This window comes from Notechis scutatus, chromosome 2 (assembly GCF_049901735.1).
Source record: "Notechis scutatus isolate UNSWTSFEM ecotype Mainland chromosome 2, rNotScu1.2, whole genome shotgun sequence".
NCBI classification, from domain to species: domain Eukaryota; kingdom Metazoa; phylum Chordata; class Lepidosauria; order Squamata; family Elapidae; genus Notechis; species Notechis scutatus.
Window position 1 is genome coordinate 152,498,177 of NC_142010.1, and position 22,063 is coordinate 152,520,239.

The following is a 22,063-nucleotide window of genomic DNA, read 5'->3' on the forward strand; positions in this document are numbered from 1 at the left end:
ATAACGAGACTTTGCCCTTATCGGTCACCTGCGATGCCTCACCGTTTGGGGTAGGAGCCATCTTAAGTCATGTCCTACCAAACGGAAATGAAGCACCTGTTGCCTTCTTTTCACGAACTTTATCAAAGACTGAAAGAAACTACAGCCAACTCGATAAAGAGGCTCTCGCCATTGTATCCGCTATTAAACGCTTTCATGAATATGTATACGGTAGACTGTTTACCATAATAACCGATCACAAGCCATTGCTGGGTATTTTAGCGGGAGACAAACCAACTCCCCACATATTGTCACCAAGAATGACCCGTTGGTCAGATTTCTAGCTGCATATGATTATCAACTGCAACACCGCCCGGGGAAAGCCATTCCCCACGCTGACACCTTAAGTCGTTCTCCGCTACCGGAAGCCATAGAAGATCCGGCTCCAACTTTAACTGCACTCCAAATTGAAACTCTCCCTGCACCACCCCTGACTGCGCGAGACATCGCCATGAAACAAAAAAAGGATCCTGTATTCGCCGAGTCCTCAGCTGGGTGGAACGAGGTTGGCCGGACACCGAACCCAACGACACCTTCACGCCTGCTCAAACACCGACAGACAGAACTGTTTTCCCAGAAGGGCTGCATCTTGTGGGGGGACAGAGTCGTCATTCCCGAGAAATTACAGCATACAGTTCTAAAACTGTTGCATGATGGTCATCCAGGCATCGTGCGAATGAAGGCATTGGCAAGAAGTTACGCGTGGTGGCCAGGTATCAATAAACAGATAGAAGCCTGGGTGGCCACATGCAACAAGTGCCAGGAAATCCGCGCTGCCCCACCGAAGGCACCTCCAACTGAATGGGATGCACCTCGTGGTCCCTGGTCCCGCATCCACATTGACTTTGCGGGACCCACCAAGGGACATACTTTTCTCATAGCTGTGGATGCCTATTCCAACTGGCTCGAAGTCCACAAAATGAAGAGCACCACCACAGACGCCGTCATCAAAAAGTTAAATAGACTATTCGCTACGCACGGATTGCCTGACGTTTTAGTCTCGGATAACGGGCCCCAATTCACTGGCCTAGCATTTGAACAGTACCTAGCCGACCGGGGCATCCGCCATGCCTTAACTTCGCCGGCTCACCCTGCTGCCAATGGCAGGGCTGAGCGCATGGTCCAATTCATAAAAAGACCTTGCACAAGATGGAACATGGGGACATTGACGACAAAATAACCAGAATGCTTCTCCTCCAACACATCACCCTGCACAGCATCACAAACAGAACCCGGCCGAACTTCTGATGGGCCAGAAACTTCGCTCACACCTTGATCGCCTGCACCCAACCTACACGCCAGAGAAACCTTCCGGTTCCAGCAGCAAGTGTCGTGCGTCAAGGTAGGCGACTTAGTCTTTGCGAAAACTTCTCGGTGATCCATTGTGGGTCCCCGCTACTATAACTCAAATTACGGGCCCCAGATCTTACCGCCTACAAACTAGCGATGGGAAATTATGGAAGCGCCATATAGACCAACTGCGTTCCCGATTGGCACCTAACCCTATCTCAACCCCAGAATCTCAAACTGGGGGGAAGGGAAATCGAGGGGCGAAATAGAAGTAGCAGACGACCCACTAACTGACGCCCAGCAGTCTGCACCTTGGGATACTCACCTTCCGGGAGGAGGACCGAGCCGGGTGATTGCTTCGCCACAAAGCAGCCCAGCCATAGAAGCAAGTCCAGAGAACCCGGATGATGACAGAGAGGACAGCCCTGAGTCCCCGAGCGAAACCGGAACCGTTTTCACCACCCGGTTCTACTAACAGCCCACCGGAGTCCGCGCCGGAGCAGAGACCGGTGGAAGAGCAAAAATCGAATAGACAGGTGAAACGGCCTGCCTACTTATGAGAATACGTCACCCCACCCCTAAGACGGAACCTAGGGGAAGGGGTGTTACGAACTAAGCAAACTCATTTGACAATAACTATGCTAGCTTGCTTCAGCAGCAGGCTTGTAATCCTACACTTCGGATTGGCCCGCGGATAAGCGAATCGTGATTGGCCAATTCTGGCTGATCTGATTGGCTGAAAACGGGCCGTCTCTGATTGGACGCTTTTAGAGCGGTTAGTTCAATTTCATTGGTTGTTGTGACAGCAGCCAGCTCTATAAAAGAGCTGCTGCTGCCCTAATCGTTGCTCTGTTTTGAAGTCACTATTAAAGAGTTGAACTGAGTCACTATCGATGTCTCGCTCCGTTATTGCGCCCACTCCTCCAAACATAACACTGGCGACGAGGATGGGATTCGGAGACGATAGAGCTGACTGAGCACTCGCTGAGTACCAAACAGAGCACGTGGCTAAGAAAGCGCCAACAACGGCAAGATGGCCAGCGGGCGCCATACCACCCGCCCCATTTGACCCGGCTAATGAAGACTGGGACTTGTATATAGACAGGTTCCAGATGTTCCTGGAGACCAACAACCTGAAAGACGCTGCGCCTGGCCCATTGCGGGCCTGCCGTTTTTAAAATGGCTAAGGCACTCGCTAAACCAGCAGAAGTTAAAACAATGGATTGGGATACCCTCGCACCAATCCTCTGAGCCCATTATGCACCCGCGGTGCCAACGCTTATCCGAAGGCAGGAATTTTACCAGAGGGACCAACGGAAAACGAGAGCGTTGGGGACTTCATCGCGGACCTCCGGAACCTGGGAGGCCTCTGTGGTTTCGCAAACCTCGAGGAAGCCATGAGAGACCGCATAGTTCTGGGATTAGATGACCACACAGCACAGAGCAAGATCATGGCTAAAGGGGACATCGATCTCGCAGATGTCATCGCCGACACTACTGCAGCAGAAGCAACCAGGAAGTCGGCCGCTCGAATGCGCCGCACCAACGCACCGCTCCGCCAACTCGCCAATGATACTACGCCTTTTCTGAGAGGCACGCAACAACGGCTCACCACGAAGACCTCGAATCTCGTCTGATAGTGAGGAAGAAGAGGTCAACCGACTCAGGTCAGAGCGCAACCAGCGAGACCAGAAGAGCCAGAAATCTGCACGTCAATGCGCCGGTTGTGGGGCCAATCACCCGCGATCGGACTGCAAATTCCTCGACACACTCTGCCGTTCCTGTGGAAAGAGGGGCCACATCGCAAAGGTTTGCAGAAGCAAGCGAGCCGCCAAGCCCAATCTCGAAGAACAACGGGCAGCCCACCTGTAAATCGGGACCGCCTGAATCACCAATGGAACCACTATCACTACAGAAATCGAGCGCCTGCTGCGCCAGTTAGGCGAGAAGAGGCGCATCAAACAATTACCATTGGTCATGCATCATCCTTGGATGCAAGAAAATCCGAGTGAAGGTCGCCATTGAGAATCGCTCCATGCGTAATGGAAGTAGACTCGGGTGGTCTCTATCGATGGTCTCATGGAAAACCTTCAAACAGCTGATCCCTGACATCCGTCCGCCAGGATCTCAGCACCCAAAAAATCATATTAAGGGACTACCAGGGAAACAGGATTCCCGCTGCGGTTCCCGCAACGCCCAGGTGTCCTTCAAGGACCACACCGCTACTCTGCCTATTACCATCGCCGATCGAGACCGACCCAGCTTGTTGGGGTTACAGTGGTTCGCCCACTGGGAATTGAACTAGCGGGCATTCACCAGACTGGAAACAACGACTGGGAAGCGGCCCTCGTCCAGGAGTTCCAGGACGTGTTCACCGAGAAGCTAGGCAAGTACAAGGGATCCCCATATCATTAAGCCTCAACCCTGAGGTCGCACCTATCCGCCTTAAGCCTCGTCGAGTGCCCTTCGCACTCAAGCCAAAGATTGACGAACAATTGGACAAATTAATAGCTCAGGGGTGTTAGAACCGATCGATCACGCCCGCTGGGAAACCCCAATCGTAACTCCCATCAAACCTGATGGATCGATAAGAATTTGTGGGGATTACCGGGCCACCCTTAAATCATGCGCTTCAGCAGAGCGCTTACCCGGTACCTGTGGTCCAACATCTTCTTCACTCCCTGGGTGGCGGAAAATATTTGCAAAATTGGACCTCGCCCAGGCATACCAGCAACTATCCATAGATGCCGAAACTGCTGAGGCCCAGACTATAGTCACGCACAGAGGTGCGTTTAAATGTAATAGACTCCAGTTCGAGTGAGTGTAGCACCAGGCATTTTCCAAAGCCTGATGGAGAGACTGCTACAAGGCATAAAAGGAGTCGTGCCTTATTTCGATGACATATTGATAGCTGCCCCTACTAAAGACGTACTAGAGAATCGACTCAGAACGGTCCTTCAGAAATTTAAAAACGCCGGTTTAAAAGTAAAAAAGACAAGTGTCAACTTTGTACTGAGAGGGTTGAATTCCTAGGGTACCTTCTTGACAAAAAGGGAATCCATCCCACTGAAAAAAAGTAACGGCGATAAAAAAACGCCCCAAGACCCAGGAATAAGACAGATCTCCAAGCCTTCCTAGGACGTATTAACTTTTATAATATCTTCTTGCCCCAAAAGGCGACTGTAGCTGAGCCCCTACATAGACTACTTGGCAAGAAGGCTTCCTGGGTCTGGGGACACCGGGAAGAATGAGCCTTCCAGCAAGTAAAAGATCTCTTAACCTCAGATGCTGTATTAATGCAGTATAACGAGACTTTGCCCTTATCGGTCACCTGCGATGCCTCACCGCTTTGGGGTAGGAGCCATCTTAAGTCATGTCCTACCAAACGGAAATGAAGCACCTGTTGCCTTCTTTTCACGAACTTTATCAAAGACTGAAAGAAACTACAGCCAACTCGATAAAGAGGCTTCGCCATTGTATCCGCTTATTAAACGCTTTCATGAATATGTATACGGTAGACTGTTTACCATAATAACCGATCACAAGCCATTGCTGGGTATTTTAGCGGAGACAAACCAACTCCCCACATATTGTCACCAAGAATGACCCGGGTCAGATTTCTAGCTGCATATGATTATCAACTGCAACACCGCCCGGGAAAGCCATTCTACGCTGACACCTTAAGTCGCTTCTCCGCTACCGGAAGCCATAGAAGATCCGGCTCCAACTTTAACTGCACTCCAAATTGAAACTCTCCTGCACCACCCCTGACTGCGCGAGACATCGCCGCGCGAAACAAAAAGGATCCTGTATTCGCCGAGTCCTCAGCTGGGTGGAACGAGGTTGGCCGGACACCGAACCCAACGACACCTTCACGCCTGCTCAAACACCGACAGACAGAACTGTTTTCCCAGAAGGGCTGCATCTTGTGGGGGGACAGAGTCGTCATTCCCGAGAAATTACAGCATACAGTTCTAAAACTGTTGCATGATGGTCATCCAGGCATCGTGCGAATGAAGGCATTGGCAAGAAGTTACGCGTGGTGGCCAGGTATCAATAAACAGATAGAAGCCTGGGTGGCCACATGCAACAAGTGCCAGGAAATCGCTGCCCCACCGAAGGCACCTCCAACTGAATGGGATGCACTCGTGGTCCCTGGTCCCGCATCCACATTGACTTTGCGGGACCCACCAAGGGACATACTTTTCTCATAGCTGTGGATGCCTATTCCAACTGGCTCAAGTCCACAAAATGAAGAGCACCACCACAGACGCCGCCATCAAAAAGTTAAATAGACTATTCGCTACGCACGGATTGCCTGACGTTTAGTCTCGGATAACGGGCCCCAATTCACTGGCCTAGCATTTGAACAGTACCTAGCCGACCGGGCATCCGCCATGCCTTAACTTCGCCGGCTCACCCTGCTGCCAATGGCAGGGCTGAGCGCATGGTCCAATTCATAAAAAGACCTTGCACAAGATGGAACATGGGGACATTGACGACAAAATAACCAGAATGCTTCTCCTCCAACACATCACCCTGCACAGCATCACAAACAGAACCCCGGCCGAACTTCTGATGGGCCAGAAACTTCGCTCACACCTTGATCGCCTGCACCCAACCTACACGCCAGAGAAACCTTCCGGTTCCAGCAGCAAGCGTCGTGCGTTCAAGGTAGGCGACTTAGTCTTTGCGAAAAACTTCGGGTGATCCATTGTGGGTCCCCGCTACTATAACTCAAATTACGGGCCCCAGATCTTACCGCCTACAAACTAGCGATGGGAAATTATGGAAGCGCCATATAGACCAACTGCGTCTCCCGATTGGCACCTAACCCTATCTCAACCCCAGAATCTCAAACTGGGGGAAGGGAAATCGAGGGGGTCAAATAGAAGTAGCAGACGACCCACTAACTGACGCCCAGCAGTCTGCACCTTGGGATACTCACCTTCCGGAGGAGGACCGAGCCGGGTGATTGCTTCGCCACAAAGCAGCCCAGCCATAGAAGCAAGTCCAGAGAACCCGGATGATGACAGAGAGGACAGCCCTGAGTCCCCGAGCGAAACCGGAACCGCTTTCACCACCCGGTTCTACTAACAGCCCACCGGAGTCCGCGCCGGAGCAGAGACCGTGGAAGAGCAAAAATCGAATAGACAGGTGAAACGGCCTGCCTACTTATGAGAATACGTCACCCCACCCCTAAGACGGAACCTAGGGGGAAGGGGTGTTACGAACTAAGCAAACTCATTTGACAATAACTATGCTAGCTTGCTTCAGCAGCAGGCTTGTAATCCTACACTTCGGATTGGCCCGCGGATAAGCGAATCGTGATTGGCCAATTCTGGCTGATCTGATTGGCTGAAAACGGGCCGTCTCTGATTGGACGCTTTTAGAGCGGTTAGTTCAATTTCATTGGTTGTTGTGACAGCAGCCAGCTCTATAAAAGAGCTGCTGCTGCCCTAATCGCTGCTCTGTTCTGAAGTCACTATTAAAGAGTTGAACTGAGTCACTATCGATGTCTCGTCTCCGTTATTGCGCCCACTCCTCCAAACATAACAAGAACTAAAAGCAATACAAAGCTCATTTCCTGCAAGAAATGGTGGTCCCGAGAGAAAGAAACCAGATTCAGGGTCAATTTTGGGGTGGGGGATGGGGTGGGGGGTTTCTGGCAGGATAGGCCATTCGGAAGAAGGAAGTGGGGGTGGATGGAAAGATCAGAATGGAACATGGAAAATAATATTCCATTTCCCAAATCAGTATTTCTCAACCATGGCAACTTGAAGAAGTGTGGACTTCAACTCCCAGAATTTTCCAGCTATCCATGCTGGCTGGGAAGTTCTGGGATTTGAAATCTGCCCATCTTCATGTTGCCAAGACTGAGAATCACCACCCTCAATCACTACTTCTGAATGGGGGTGCAATTATCACTTAGTAAGATACAGATTTTGCTCCTGCTGCATCAGAGCCGTTCCACCTTTTATAAGCAAACTGTCAGGGTTTCAAGTGGAGAAAGAAAGAAGACTCCGAGGCTAGCATTTCCACTGGGAAAACCCAAATCTGAGAGTTCTGGGTTTTTCCCCACCCAAAAGAAAGTCAAGAATCCATCCCCTGCACCCACAAGTCCATCACATGGTCCAATCATACCTTTGTCCCAACTGGAGATTATCCCCAGTCACTCTCCTCCAGGTGCAGGGCAATCGTCCTTGACTCTCAGGGAAAGGAATGTTGTTGTGGCTAATCTTCCATCGCTCCTTGCAACCCCCCTTCCCACTTTCCCAGGCACTTAATGTGTCAGCCTCGAAACTCCTAAGGAAGAAAAAATGGCTTCCAAGTCTGACACAAACAGCTGCTGCTCAGGTGTGCATGGGAAAAAAATGTTGAAAGTACTATGCCGATTGATGAATGCAGAGTAGAGGAAGTCCCACATTTGTATGCTGACATTGGATCTGTCTTCATAGGAAGTGGAGGAGATGCAATATTTTGGTTTGATAGTGATGAGCGTATTTATCCTTTTCAATAACTGTCTAGTTAGAGCATTAGTTTGTGGAACAATATCACTGCTAGGCTGGAGAGCCACTGCTGATGTGAAACAAGTGATTGAAACAAGCAACTAGCAAAGCCTCCCATTCTTATGGATGACTTTGTGTTAGGCCTGAAAGAATGAATCAGTTTCTATCCTCTCCATGATCATTAGCGAGGCTGTTACTATCAATAGATTTTTTTTGTCAGCACTGATAGTCTCTGACCACTTTATCTTCTGTTGGCCTCTCTCTCTCTCTCTTTTTTTTAATACCTTCAATTGTTCCAGGCCTATGGATTCTTCTGCAATGACTCCCGTCTTGGCATTATGTCTCTGATCTAAAATAAAGTTTAGTTTTTACTTCGTCTAGCACAGAATTGTTCTTCTGGTGCTCCATGGTATTCTCAACAATTTTATCTGGCATAAATAATTCAAGAGCGTCATCATTTCATTGTGTAGTTTTTATTATTGCCTAGCTTTCACACCAATGTGCTACATTGGGAAGAACATCAGTGGTGGGATTCAAACATTTTTTACTACCGGTTCTGTGGGCGTGGCATGTTGGGCATGGTGTGGCAGGGGAAGGATACTGCAAAATCCCATTCCCTCCCCACCCCACTAACCTGCTTTCCAGCTCCATTCTCCTGTGCAGGGCACCAAAAGAAGACCCAGCTGATCAGCTGGGACTCGGGAGGCAGAGAAGAGATGGGGGCGGGGCCAGTCAGAGGGGTATTTGCCGGTTCTCCGAGCTACTCAAAATTTCCACTACCAGTTCTCCAGAACTGTTCAGAACCTGCTGAATACCACCTCTGAAGAACATGGCCATTACAATACATAGCTTTAGTATTTTATCCAGGTTTATCATAGCCTTTTTTCTAAGTAGCATATGTTTCTTCAGTTCATGGCGCGTGGATTCTTGAGCCTTTGAATGAGGAAGATAAAGTTTAACTTCTCTCTCTGTATTGTGGGGTCGGCATTTCTTGTAATCTTAGTTGTCCTTCCCTCCCCACTCCAATCTTTTACTAGTGAGAAGCAGACTGCCTTTTATGAGTGAGAAGCAGAGTTTTGTATTTAGTTTTTTTTCTTCAACAAGAAATTCCTTGATATTTTTTTTTTATGCTTCCCATCAAATACGATCTATGGGAAGCATATATTATTAATGTTTCTTCCAAAATCCTCAATTCTAATTATGATATCTTCTACAGCTTTTCTCAATTTATTCTGCATATGAGTTAAATGATACCATGCAGTTTTGGCATACTCCTTTTTCCAATTATGGGCAGTTTAGTTTCCTTATCATTTATTTTAACTGTTGCTTCCTGATCATTGTACAGATTATATAATAGGCTGATGAAGGGATCAGGTACACCAATCTTTCAAGGTCTATTCACTATATTATGGTCAAAGGCCTTTGTATAATCAGTAAACAAAACCAGACGTCTTTACCTTTTCTATTATCCACTGGAAGTTAGGAATATGGTTTCTAGCCCAACTTATCCTTTTACCTTTTCTTGTCCCATGTATGAATTCTGAACTGCATAATCCTGAAGTTCATGTTACTAACATGTGAGATTAATCCAGTTCAATGGTTTAAGTATTTCTTAAAACATCACTTTTTTAAAGTATTGGAATATAAATTAATCTTTTCCATTCTTTTCCATTCCTGCTTAAGAACCTCACATATCACTTTAACTGCATCATTTTGTACAATTGTAAAAGCTTCTGCTGTATCTCCTACAGCTTTATTGTTACCAATGTTTCCTAGGACTCATTTAATTTTACTTTCCAGCACATCTAGTTTCAACACAGTGGTCAAACCTGTATATATATTATTATTTGAGGGAACTTCCTTTATAGTTCTTTTCTGTACTTGCACCATCTTTTCTTGATATGTTTCTTCTCCAGTATATCTTTATTTTTTAAAAAACAAACTTTATTAATTTTACAATTAAAATAAATAAACAACATGTACACAAATGTAGAAAATAAGAAGAGAAACTGAGTTGAGAAGTAAAAGAGAAGAGAGAAAAAGAAAAAAGAAGTAAAAGTAAAATCAAAAAGTGATTGAAAACAATTTCATCTTCGACAGTTTGTGGGTCATTATTTCTATCCTTATTTTATGCCATATTTACAAGTAATCCTTAATGCGAATATATAATTACCTCTACAATTATAGCTTATCCTCCTTTACAATGTTATGTAGCCCATCTTTCATCTAACCATTCATACCAGCAGTTCCAGCTCTCATAATACATTGATGTTTCTTTATCTTTTAATGCTAGGGTTAATTTATCCTTAATGCGAATATATAATTACCACTACAATTATAGCTTATCCTCTTTTACAATGTTATGTAGCCCATCTTTCATCTAACCATTCATACCAGCAGTTCCAGCTCTCATAATACATTGATGTTTCTTTATCTTTTAATGCTAGGGTTAATTTATCCATTTCTGCACAATTTAGTATTTTTTGAATAATCATTTCCTCTGGTGGAGTATGAGGTTGTTTCCAACATTGTGCAAAGGCCAATCTAGCTGCCGTCAGTACATGTAATAGTATATACTTCACTTTTTTTGGAAATTGTTTATTAAAGATCCCTAATAGGAAGAACTCTGGTTTGAATTCAATCTGTTCTGTCGTCATTTCCTCCAGCCATGTTTTAATTCTCTGCCAGTATCTTTGTGCTTCTGTACAGGACCACCACATGTGGAAGTATGTTCCTTCCTTTTTTTTTTTTTTTTGCATTTCCAGCAGTTCGGATTCATATTGGGGTGCATCTAATCTCGAGGGGGGGGGAGGTGCCACCTATAAAACATTTTATAAGCATTTTCCTTGTACGATGCCGATTTTGTGATTTTATTATTTCTATTCCAGACCCTCTCCCATTCTGTTAAAATGATACTACGTCCTATGTTCCTACTCCAGGCGATCATATTTCCTTTAATTATCTCTTCCTCTAATTCTGTCTCTAATAGATAAATTATAAAATTATAAAATTTTGTTATTTATTTTTTTTTTGTCTGGGCCTAAGAGAATTTTGTCCAATTGCTGGGATTTATTATAAATTCCGAATTCTTTCTTATCCTGTCTATATCTGTTTTGAACTTGAAGATATGCCCAATGGTCGATTTGTAGTCCCTGATCTTGGAGGTCCTGCCATGATTTCAAATTTCCTTGCAGATCCAATAAATCCTTATATTTAATCATCTTGGTAATATCCAAATTATTAGAGTGTATCATCGCCTCCATAGTTGAGATCCAGATCGGGATCTTTAAATAATATTTTTTCCTTACTTTCTTCCAATTGATCAGGAGGGCATCTCTAATTAGGTGTCTATGAAAGTATTTTTGACTGGTTTTCCCTATATCCCATAAAAAGGCATGCCACCCCCTCTGTAAGTCATGACCTTCTAGGACTAGTATTCTCTTATTAGTTAAGTTCACCCATTCTTTCAACCATACTAAGGAGGCTGCACTGTGATACAGCTCCCAGTTTGGAAGTGCCATCCCTCCCCTGCTCTTCATATCTTGCATTGTCTTTAAATTTATTCTTGGTTTTTTACCTTGCCAGATAAATTTTGAAATTATCCTATTGAGTTCCACAAAGTATTTTTTATGAATTTTGATTGGTATCACCTGAAATATATAGAGGAATTTTGGAAGAATAGTCATTTTAATGGCAGCAATCCTATCTAATAAAGAAAGTTGTAGCTTACCCCATATTTCTAAATCTTTCTTTACCTGTTGCATTAATTTATCATAATTGTTTTCCTTTAACATCTTACAATGTGCTGTTAACCAGATTCCTAAATATTTAATTTTCTTTATCAGTTGAATTCCCATCTCCTTTTCTAATTCTAATTTCTGTTTTTCTGTTAAATTTTTAGTCACTAATCCAGTATATCTTTCTTTTGTCTTTTCATGCTCATATTTTCACAAAAGCTCCTTTTATGAGCTGTGGTGGTGCAGAGCTTCAAATGTAATATTGCAGGCTAACTGCCCACAGCTAGGAGTTTGATCCCAACCAGCTCAAGGTTGACTCATCCTTCCATCCTTCCAAGGTTGGTAAAATGAGGACCCAAATTGTTGGGGGCATTATGCTGACATTGTAAACAGTCCAGAGAATGCTGTAAATCACTATGGAGTGGTATATAACTCTAAGTGCTATTGCTATTTGTAATTTTTAAAAATAAAGCTCTTTTCATTCCCATTCAGATGTTCTCTTCAGTTTCTCTGTGTTGCTTATCGATATATAATTCCTTGCCTTTTTTTGCTTTTTTTTGGAATTTAGCATTTGCTTTCTGCTTTCCTTCAGTTATTTCTGATGTGTTGTGGAGTTTAGAAGTTGGAATTTTATTCCTGGTTCATAAGGAAAACAACAGACAAGTTCTTCTGGTTTAAGATAATGCGGTATATTTACCCAAGTTATACAAATAACAGATGAGGAATGCAGAAAGCTTTCTCACACTGAAACCAACAATTGTTGTCCTGAGATAAGTGGATAAGAAGATATAAAGTAAATCCACCAAACTAGGGGATGCATGAAGTAAGGCCCCTTATCACAATAAAGGGAATAAGCAGAAGGCCCAGCTTCTTTGCTCAGGGGGGCAAATTAGGGAAAAAGAGTAATAAAATGGCATCTCAAGGTCTGGGTCCAAATACTTACTCCATTGGTAAGATTAAGATTGTGGGCTGCACTAAAGATAAAGGTAAAGGTTTCCCCTGTCCAGTCGTGTCCGATTCAAGGGGGCCATGGTACTCATCTTTGTTTCTTAGTTGAGGGAACAAATATTGTCTGAAGATGCTTCTGTGGTCATGTGGCTAGCATGACTATACACTGAGGTACATGAAGTGCTGTTTCCTCTCCACCAAATTGGTACCTATTTATCTACTTGCAGTTGCATGCTTTCAAAATGCTAGGTTGGCAGGAGCTGGGGCAAGAACAGGAGCTCACTCCATCATATGGTACTTGGGTCTTGAATTGCCAACCTTCTGGTCAACAAGTCCAGCATCTTAACCGCTAAGCACCACTTCTGAGCTATACTATGTAATGGTTTACATTCTATGGATTGGCACATTTCTCCCTCTTTCTATAAAGTCCTCACTGACCTAAACTTGGGGTTCCCAATTTGCTTTGGCTGGGGTTCAGTAATGACACTGAAGGTATCTTAATAAAGACAATCAAACACAGAGCTCTATTGTTCTGGTTCTTGTTTTAGTAGAGCAGCTCTTCCCCCAGGATGATAATATCAAACAGCTGTTTGGTTTTGTCCTGCTGTTTGCATTTCAGGATACTTTTTCTTTGTTACATCTTTAAGAAATTCACAGATTTTTGTCTAGAAATCTTCAAGCATTGTATTTATCAAATTGAGTCTGCAAGATCTATTCTTTACCCTTGCTGCATACTCATGAAGTTGAATACTGTTGGTCTGATTATTTTGTTTAAGTTGTAATTTTGTAGGCAGGGAGTAGTAATCTGTGCCATAATTAGCACCAGGTCTTGTTTGTGCTGATCAAAGAAAGCTTATCTGTTTTTGTTTACTGAGTATATAGTCCACAAAACATTATTTGATTTTGCTATTGTCCATCCAGTAATGTCTGTGTATAGAGTTGCCTTTTTAGATTGTTGGAAGGAGGTATTTGCTATAAACAAATTTCTTGAATTTTCTTGCTAGAATTCTTATTAGTGTCTCTCCCGCTTTGTTTTGTACACCGAGAAAAGTTTTCCTATTATTCCAGATGGTATCACATAGCTTTTTGAGAACCAGTTTGGTGGTTAAGGCCTTAGGCTAGAAATCAGGAGACAGTGAGTTCTGGCCCCACCTTAGCCATGAAGCCACAGGGTGACCTTGGGCTAGCCACTCTCCAGGAACTTGTCCAGGCAGTTACCAGGAGTCAAAACTGACTCAAAGGAGCCAACCAAACAACAAACAAACAAACAAATAAACATGCTTTTAGTATGGTCTCTTCTTTTGGTGAAGCATGTTGCCATAAAACTTTCTCTGCATCTATGGTTGGAGTATACTGTAGTTTTGGATCATTTGTAACATTGATCAGGTTGCCTTGGACTCATTTGCAATCATTACATGGTTTTTAAGTTGTATCTAAGTATTGGCTTTTACACCCTTTTGTTAAACTGTGATGGCTACTCCATTTCTTCTGTTCTTGCCTACAGCAAAAAATATGGTGTCTCACTAACGTGAAGTGATGCGTTTCAGTCCATTTCATTTTGTTGATTTCCAGAATGTCAATGTCAGTCTTAATATTTCTGCTCTGGAAGCATCAAATTTGCCCTGGTTCATAGATCTAACATTTCATGTGCCAGGGATACACATGTCTTTGTAGCATCAGATTTTTATTTTGCTTTGGATGCATCAGCAACTGAACGTCCTTTTGGCTTTTGTCAAATCATAAACTCCAGGGTTATTTGTGCTTTCCTTCCTTGGTTTCTCCCAATACCTTGTAGGGTACCTTTCAAATGGATTGTGTGTGTGTGTGTGTGTGTGTGTGTGTGTGTGTGTGTGTAAGTGTGACTTGTCCAGTATTATTTTGAGATTCTCCTAGTTGTAAATGTTGGCATAATACTGGACTGGGTTACTATTTCCTTCTATGTTGCATTGGGTTTGGTTATGATCCCTGGTTTGTGACACCTGGAAATAATTACACAATTATGTAGATCACAGTATTATTGGAATGCACAACCCCCCTTACTGATCCTTGAAGGGAAATAGCATTAGATGGTGCATGCACACATTCTCATTCTCTCTCTCTCTCTTTCTCTCTCTCTTTCTCTCTCTCTCTCCCTCTCTCTCACACACACTTTTTAAAATCTCTTTGCTGCCATCTAATGTTCCTCTGAATTTTTGTGGCCAGACATATCTATACAAAGGTCTCTTTTGCACCCCTGAAGGCACTGAAGGTGTTGGAATAAGGTGAGTGAGGGGGGAACCCACATTAATGCCAGTATAGCAAACAACTTAAGCCAGTCATGGGGTGGCGAGGAGATGAAGGCAATGCCTTTAGGGCAGAGGCAGAAAAAAAGTGCAAGGGGGAGGAAAGCTCTACTCTTAGTATCTTTGGTTGTGTAGAAACTAGAAACTCTTTCTGATCCTTACGGGAAGACTTACGAAACATGATGTATGTAACTTTACTCTGTTTTGCTTGTCCAAACAGCCTGAAAATCTCCTATATGCCACACCATTTGAAGATGCCAAGATTATGATTACGGACTTCGGGCTGTCTAAAATTGAGGCTGATGGCATCATGTCTACCGCTTGTGGAACTCCTGGCTATGTTGGTGAGTGTGGCAATATGGAAGGGTGAGGGGCCCAACTTTTTCTGTGTTAATATCCACTATTGTGTAGTTGTGCAAAGCCTTTCCTGTAAAAAATTGATCATTGAATTCAATGTTCAATGGTAACAGTCCATGACAAGGAAAGAGTACATTATACAAATATTTTATAGAGCGTGTGCTTTTTTTTTTTTTTTTTTGGCAACATTTGATTTGCTCCACTATTCTTGAACAGGGGATAATGTAAGGACCTGAAACTGCAACCCAAAAGCTTAAAACTCACCTTCCAATGGTTTTGAGCCATCGGGAGTGGTTTTTTTCCCAACTCTAAAGAGGCTGCCAATTGTTTCTTTTATGTTTCCCTTTTTCACCTACAAACTGAGATTTTTGCAATATTTTTGTAGCATATTCCGAATCATAATCCATCTGCTCATTTACAAGCGGGAGAGCTAAAAATGACTTTCATCCAGTTAAGGAACACGCAAACCTATTATTTATTTCATTTATTGGCATTTATAAGCAGTCCAACTCCAACAGATACTGGGTGGTACACAAAACCAGAAAAAAAATGCTATAACAACAGATAAAATCCTTAAACCAAATGGACAGCCCAGACTACAATAATTTTACAGATAATAAAAATGCAAAAAACACCAGGGGTCTTAGACGAAGAATAATACATCCACCCCAGGTCAGGGACCAAGGCCAGATTTTCCCAAGCTTTCCGATACTCCAGGAAAGAGGGCACCCTCCTAATCTCTAGGAGGAGGCTGTTCAAGCTTCTGGGGGCCTTGAGTTAGAATCAAAAGAGATTGGGGATATTATGTATTTTCCTAAAGCCTTACTCTTTCCTCCCACTTCTTGGATGCTACCGTACATGGGTGGTGGGCTGAGAATAGATGTGTCAAGAAGATATGACAATTAGCACAAGACTTTGCAACTGGCAATTGTCTTAAATACTGGCAACAAAAGCAAGGATTGTATTACATTTAACCAATACAGGGAGTTGCTGGAGCAATGCACTGAATATACATGGGAATCTTAGAGTTATAGTCTGGAAAATAATTGCATTTAAATTATAGGGTTACAAGGACAGGATTACAGGATTAGTTAGTCACTTAGATGATCATATGTTGGATTCAACTTTTGACTGTATGGACAAACATTGAGCATCTTGATCTGTCTCCTGTAACAACAAATAGCTGTTCCAAGTACATTTCAATAATCTCTCTGAATTTGTTCATTTACTTCATCTGTGGTCTTTCCAAGCATAATATTTTTTCTAGTTTATCTTCTGCTCATATCTATGTCCAAATTATGCAAATGTCTGCTTGCTGAATACCACTTCAAGAGACAGTAAGTCTTTATTTGATTGAGAACTGATTGACTGATTCTTTTTGCAGTCCATGGTACTACAACTCATGTGTTCTGTTCAGTATTATTTTCAATTAACAAAGTGGTTAACAGTACAAAAAAAGAACAGTTGCTTTTTTGTCCTTTTTTGTGCACAGTTATAGGGGTGGAGGGTTGGCTGTAAGTACTTATACTGTCATATGTACTGACATATGACAGTATAAGTACATATCTAAGTACTTATGTACTTACATGTAAGTACATATGTACTTACATGTAAGTACATATGTCTATTGACATACCCCTTCCTTCAATGGAAGGGTGGAGTTTGCAAGATCAACATTAATAGGTTTTGTTGAGAATAGTTCCCAGTAGATTTCACCAAGCCCCAAGCTCATCGTACTGGCTGGGGCTGATGGGAATGTAGTTGATCTTCTTTTCACTGTTTAAAACTATGTTAAGCTGCAGAAAGTTGCATTGTGGGTACAGCTCTTAATAAAGCCTCATACCTTCCTTGCCTTCTTGGCCATTGTGTCTCTGTAGCCCCTGAGATCCTGGAGCAGAAGGCCTATGGAAAAGCTGTGGATTCCTGGGCACTTGGTGTCATCTCCTATATCTTGTGGGTACCTTTCTTCTTCACCAACTACCCATCCTTTTGCATTTATAATCGGTTGTAACATGTTTTTGCATATATATATGTGAGATTTGGTGCCTGTGTGTTCCAATCTGCAGACTTTGTGGTTATCCTCCTTTCTATGACGAGAACGACTCTGAGCTTTTCAACCAGATCCTGAAAGCTGAATATGAGTTTGACTCCCCATACTGGGATGATATCTCTGAGTCAGGTGAGTGGCACATTTGGGTAAAGAAAGTGGCATTTTTGCCAGTTCTAACTTTGGAAGTGGTAGAAACCCTGTTCAGAATCCCTCGAAAGGGGACGTGTTTTGACTGAAATATATTGACTGGGGGAAAGGACTTCAATCCTGTTCCTTAAAAGCAGGGATCCATGCCTTAATCGTCCCATTCATTTTGCTACCTTCATATTCCATTCCCCATCAGTAGACACACTTGATAACAACAACAAAAAATGGGTGTATGCTCTTCACCTTTTGCCAGGTGAAAAGGTGAAGAACAAGTAAGCACTTGGCAGACCATTTTTCTTCTGACAGAATACACTTTCATGCACACCTCCCTCTAAAATAGAGTCTTTTGTACAAACTGTCCTTTAATGCGGGGGTCTCCAACCTTGGCAACTTTAAGACTTGTGGACTTCAACTTTAAGACTTGTGGACTTCAAACTGTCCTTTAATGCAGGGGTCTCCAACCGTGGCAACTTTAAGACTTGTGGACTTCAACTCCCAGAATTCCTCAGCCAGCAAAGCTGGCTGAGGAACTCTGGGAGTTGAAGTCCACAAGTCTTAAAATCGCCAAAGTTGGAGACCCCTGCTTTAATGTATACATTTTGCCTTTAATATAAGCATGTTTTGTATCTTTGGATTTGCAACATTTTAACAACAGTGTGTTCTTTTAAAGATTTAAATGGGCTGGAAAATTCATGTTAAAAAATTGGATGGTCCTCTAAACCTCTGTATACCTTTCTTGATCTTTGTTTGGCAATACTCTTATTTGTCACATGCTTCATATTCTCAAAGGAGTGAGGAGAATCACAAAGCCTTGTGATGCACAAAGGAAGGGGCCTACCAGGAACATCCTTGAGAGGGGGTTAAAAAAAAGAAGATGGCGGCTATGACTGTGTGAGCAAAGCTCCACTCCTTTTCTAACACGCATGACATGTAAAACGAGAGCAAGGCTTTGAATATGTGCTTAAAGCTGCCATCTTGACTTTCATTGACACCACCAAACCCTCTAGACACTCCTGATCTACCATCTTAATGGAACTTTTTTAGTGATATTTTCTTTCAGATTTTCAGCAACTGTGACCAGTTCCTAGTAGCAATAAGCTGGCACAGATTCATTATCTCTTGACATTCCCCCATCTTGCCCTGCTACATTAAGTGACAAAGTGATGGTTCAAGGATAAGATACTAAACGTAGTCATAGTGGGGCCACTTTATCTATTTGGTTGCCGGGGGAAAAAAAGCTTTTTCTGGTAACTTTGAACTAAATCATGAGGTTTGTGTTTCTGTTCCTCTGTAGCCAAAGATTTCATCCGCCATCTTCTAGAACGGGACCCTGAGAAACGATTCACTTGTGAACAAGCTTTGCAACATCCCTGGTAAGACTGACTACCTGAGGGGATAATTTTTCTCTTTTAATCATTCTTCCACACCACTCCCATTTCCATTCCAATTCCCATTCTCTCAATCCCTTAAAAGGATTGTGGATCTTGGAATTTTTTTTTGAAGTTCTTCTATTGATCTCTTTCAAGGCACAGGACAGAGAGTATTTGTTTCCTTGTATGATTTGATTGCTTATTAGTAACCCATGACTATCACTAAGTGTTGTATCTTATGATTCTTGATGAATGTATTTTTTTCCTTTATGTACATTGAGAGTTTCTGCACCGGAGACAAATTCCTTATGTATCTAATCACATTTGGCCAATAAAGCTATTCTATTCTATTCTATTCTATTCTATTCTATTCTATTCTATTCTATTCTATTCTGTTCTGTTCTGTTCTGTTCTGTTCTGTGCTGTTCTGTTCTATTTCTTTTTCTTTTTCTTTTTCTTTTCTATTTCTATTTCTATTTCTATTTCTATTTCTATTCTATTCTATTTCTATTTCTATTCTATTCTATTCTATTCTATTCTATTCTATTCTATTCTAAAAATCTTGCCCTGTCTTAAGCTACTGTAGATGCTGGAGAGACAAATATTCCCTTATACCACTCTGCACAAAAAATAAATAAGATAAATTATATGCACCCCCTACTTCCACGACCATCATGCTCTTAAAGTGGTTTGCCTTTAGTTGGATATATAAAAAACAGTCCTGAGAAGTTTCTATGACAGTGAGTAGCAAAGTCAGCAAGCCACCTTTCCCCTTCAAAGACCAGATAGTCTGATTGAAGCCCAGGGCAAAACAAGAATTATTGTGTATAAGGAAATAGATCACGCACAATTCAGGAAACACTTCCCTCTCTTTTATACCCTTCAGGATCTCTGGGGATACAGCTCTGGAGAAGGATATTCATGGATCTGTGTGTGAGCAGATTCAGAAGAACTTTGCTCGCAGTCAGTGGAAGGTAAGGTCAAAAGTTGAAGGTCAACTTAAGATAAGGATGGTTTTGCATTCCTTTTGCACTCCCTTTTTAATTTCAAAGAGAGGGATACTGGATTTCGATAGCTGTGATGAATTTTCCTACTTTTATCCTCTGGCCGGGATAAGTTGAATTATATCTTTTTAGAGACACCTCGTTAACAGTAGAAAAACAGAAAAAGATCCTGCCACAAAATTTAGCAGCTTAGTTCTCACCTTCTTGACAGGATGGAGCTGCAGCTCAGAAACCTGGTAGTACCTTTTAATTAAATTGGTTAATGCTAGCAGATTTCTGCTTCTTGACAGGTGTGTTTCTTGTCAAGATTCCTGTGAACAATGCTGTACTCTTGATAACTCTACAGTGTTCAAACTCCATCTTTTTGTGATTTGTTTTCATTCTATGGCTCCTACGGGCACCAAGCTTCCTCTCTCAACTTTTTAAAAAGTTAAAAAAGTGAAGTCTCCCCCTTGCTCCTCTGTGTTCCCATTTCTTGTCACCTTTGATAAAGAATACAGGTTTGGCAGCATTCAGCTTGGCTCTGTTTTAAGTATGGGTGAGTCTACATTTTAGATGGCAAATTGAGAAAGCAAATAAAGCTTCCCTTTTGATCAAAATTATTCTGCTCTTCATGAAAACTGGGAAAGATGGGCTATAATTAAACCTAAGTTTTGCATATATATATATATATATATATATATATTATTTTCTGTTTATTGATTACCATTTTCATCTCTAGGTTTTTACTTTGTTAGGGTATCTTGTAATCCACCCAACATATTCTGATTATTAGATTGACTAGAATTAGAATTAAATAAAAATAAACAATATCAACCTTCCTTTTACTTTGGTACCCAGGGTGATGCTTACAAAAAGTTAAGTTAAATATTTTAGAGAGGAAATCACCCTGAATTTCTTCAGCAAGCAAACAGGTAAACTAATACTTCATGGTGACAGGTTTGCTGAAATTCTGTATACAAGTCCTTTCAGCTTTGTCTTGTTTGATTATCTGCTGATGTGTATTCTTTAATCAAAGGAAATACGATATCATTTTGTATAATTCTCAATATTACTGTTGGCTTTACAGCCACCTACACAGCTGGGCTTATCAGCAGTAAAACACCGATGGATACCTTAATAGTTCCATTGATAATTTTTACCTGATAAATTTTTCAAACGGTGAAAAAAATAAAATCAGTCAAGACAATTTTATCTGTCCTTCTGACTGATGTCTAAAATCAGTCAAGACAATTTTATCTGTCCTTCTGGGATGTCTGATTCCCATTTTTATTTTTTCAGCGAGCAATCAATGCCACATCCTTTTTACGCCATATCACCAAGATGGGGCCAGGTGCAGAGGGTGAAGAAATTGGAGAGGCAACATCTGGAAGACAGCGTGGAAAATGGTGACCCCTCCCCCCCAGAGGTGGGTTCACTAAAGAAAAATATAAGTTTAACATCAGCTTAGGTTTCTTTGAATCCTCTTTTTTTACTGAATTATTACCCAGCTTAGAGTAAGAAGGCCAATTGCTGTTTTCAGGACTGCACACTGAAGCGTTTACTTAGCAGCAGAAAAATCCTCACGTGCAGCTTTTGGGCTATCACAATTAATATGTCTGTCTTTACAAAACAAGTTTGCTTTCTGACCAACTTCATCCAGGCTTCTGGATTACCTAAGCAATCCTTACATATACAAATTCCATAGGCTGTTTATAATGATTGGCCAATTAGTTGTTCTGGGTGTGGTGTGACCATATGACCTCTGTAGATCCATCACTGTGGCACGTTGGGGTCTGCTTTGCCAAGTTGCCACTATCAACCTGAATGGTGCCTTCTCTACATCTACCCTGGAAGAGGAAAATGAGGCAGAAGCGCTGCTGGTGGCAAACAGCCTGCATTGTTTTAGAAGAGATCCTATAGGACCTAGGCCGATCATCTTATTTCTCCAGATGTTTTGAACAAGCCCTGCCATTATTTCTGCTGCCTGGGGCTGTCAAGAACCGGACACGAAAACATCAGGAGGTCACTAGATTTCTCCCTGGTGTCAAGAGTGTATTCACAGCAGGCATGCTAGAATTAACCCACTTCTTGTTCCACAGGTGCTTCAAGAGCCTGGGCCACTGCCTTGCATGAGCTACCCTCCTGCATGCGGCTTCACAGCCCCAACGCTGCGTCAGCACCCTCCCCCCAAGTGTGGGGTATCCTTTCATTTTGTGCTCCCCCCCCCAAATCTGGGGGTATCTCTGCCCCGAGGGGCTCAGGAGTTCAGTCAAGCCGAGAGCATCCCTGTCCAGCCTGTTTTGAGCCGGCTCAAATGCAATCTGCCTGGGGCCAGAGGTCATCCCATT

At 42.6% G+C, this 22,063-nt stretch overlaps 1 protein-coding gene across 4 annotated transcripts in view; it reads left to right on the forward strand.

Annotated features, from left to right (window-relative positions):
- PNCK (pregnancy up-regulated nonubiquitous CaM kinase) overlaps positions 1-21,234 on the forward strand; it is a 37,473-nt gene extending 16,239 nt beyond the window's left edge. For 2 of the 4 annotated variants that reach the window (XM_087956854.1, XM_087956855.1), the window contains exons 6-12: positions 10,727-10,777; positions 15,026-15,149; positions 17,040-17,115; positions 17,229-17,341; positions 18,654-18,732; positions 19,616-19,703; positions 21,015-21,234. In XM_087956854.1, the coding sequence (XP_087812980.1) occupies positions 10,727-10,777; positions 15,026-15,149; positions 17,040-17,115; positions 17,229-17,341; positions 18,654-18,732; positions 19,616-19,703; positions 21,015-21,125 (642 nt within the window). In that variant the 3' untranslated portion in view covers positions 21,126-21,234. The remainder of the gene's footprint in view (positions 1-10,726; positions 10,778-15,025; positions 15,150-17,039; positions 17,116-17,228; positions 17,342-18,653; positions 18,733-19,615; positions 19,704-21,014) is intronic. The other 2 variants (XM_026676216.2, XM_087956856.1) reach the window with 2 other exon arrangements.
- Positions 21,235-22,063: the final 829 nt, after the last annotated feature.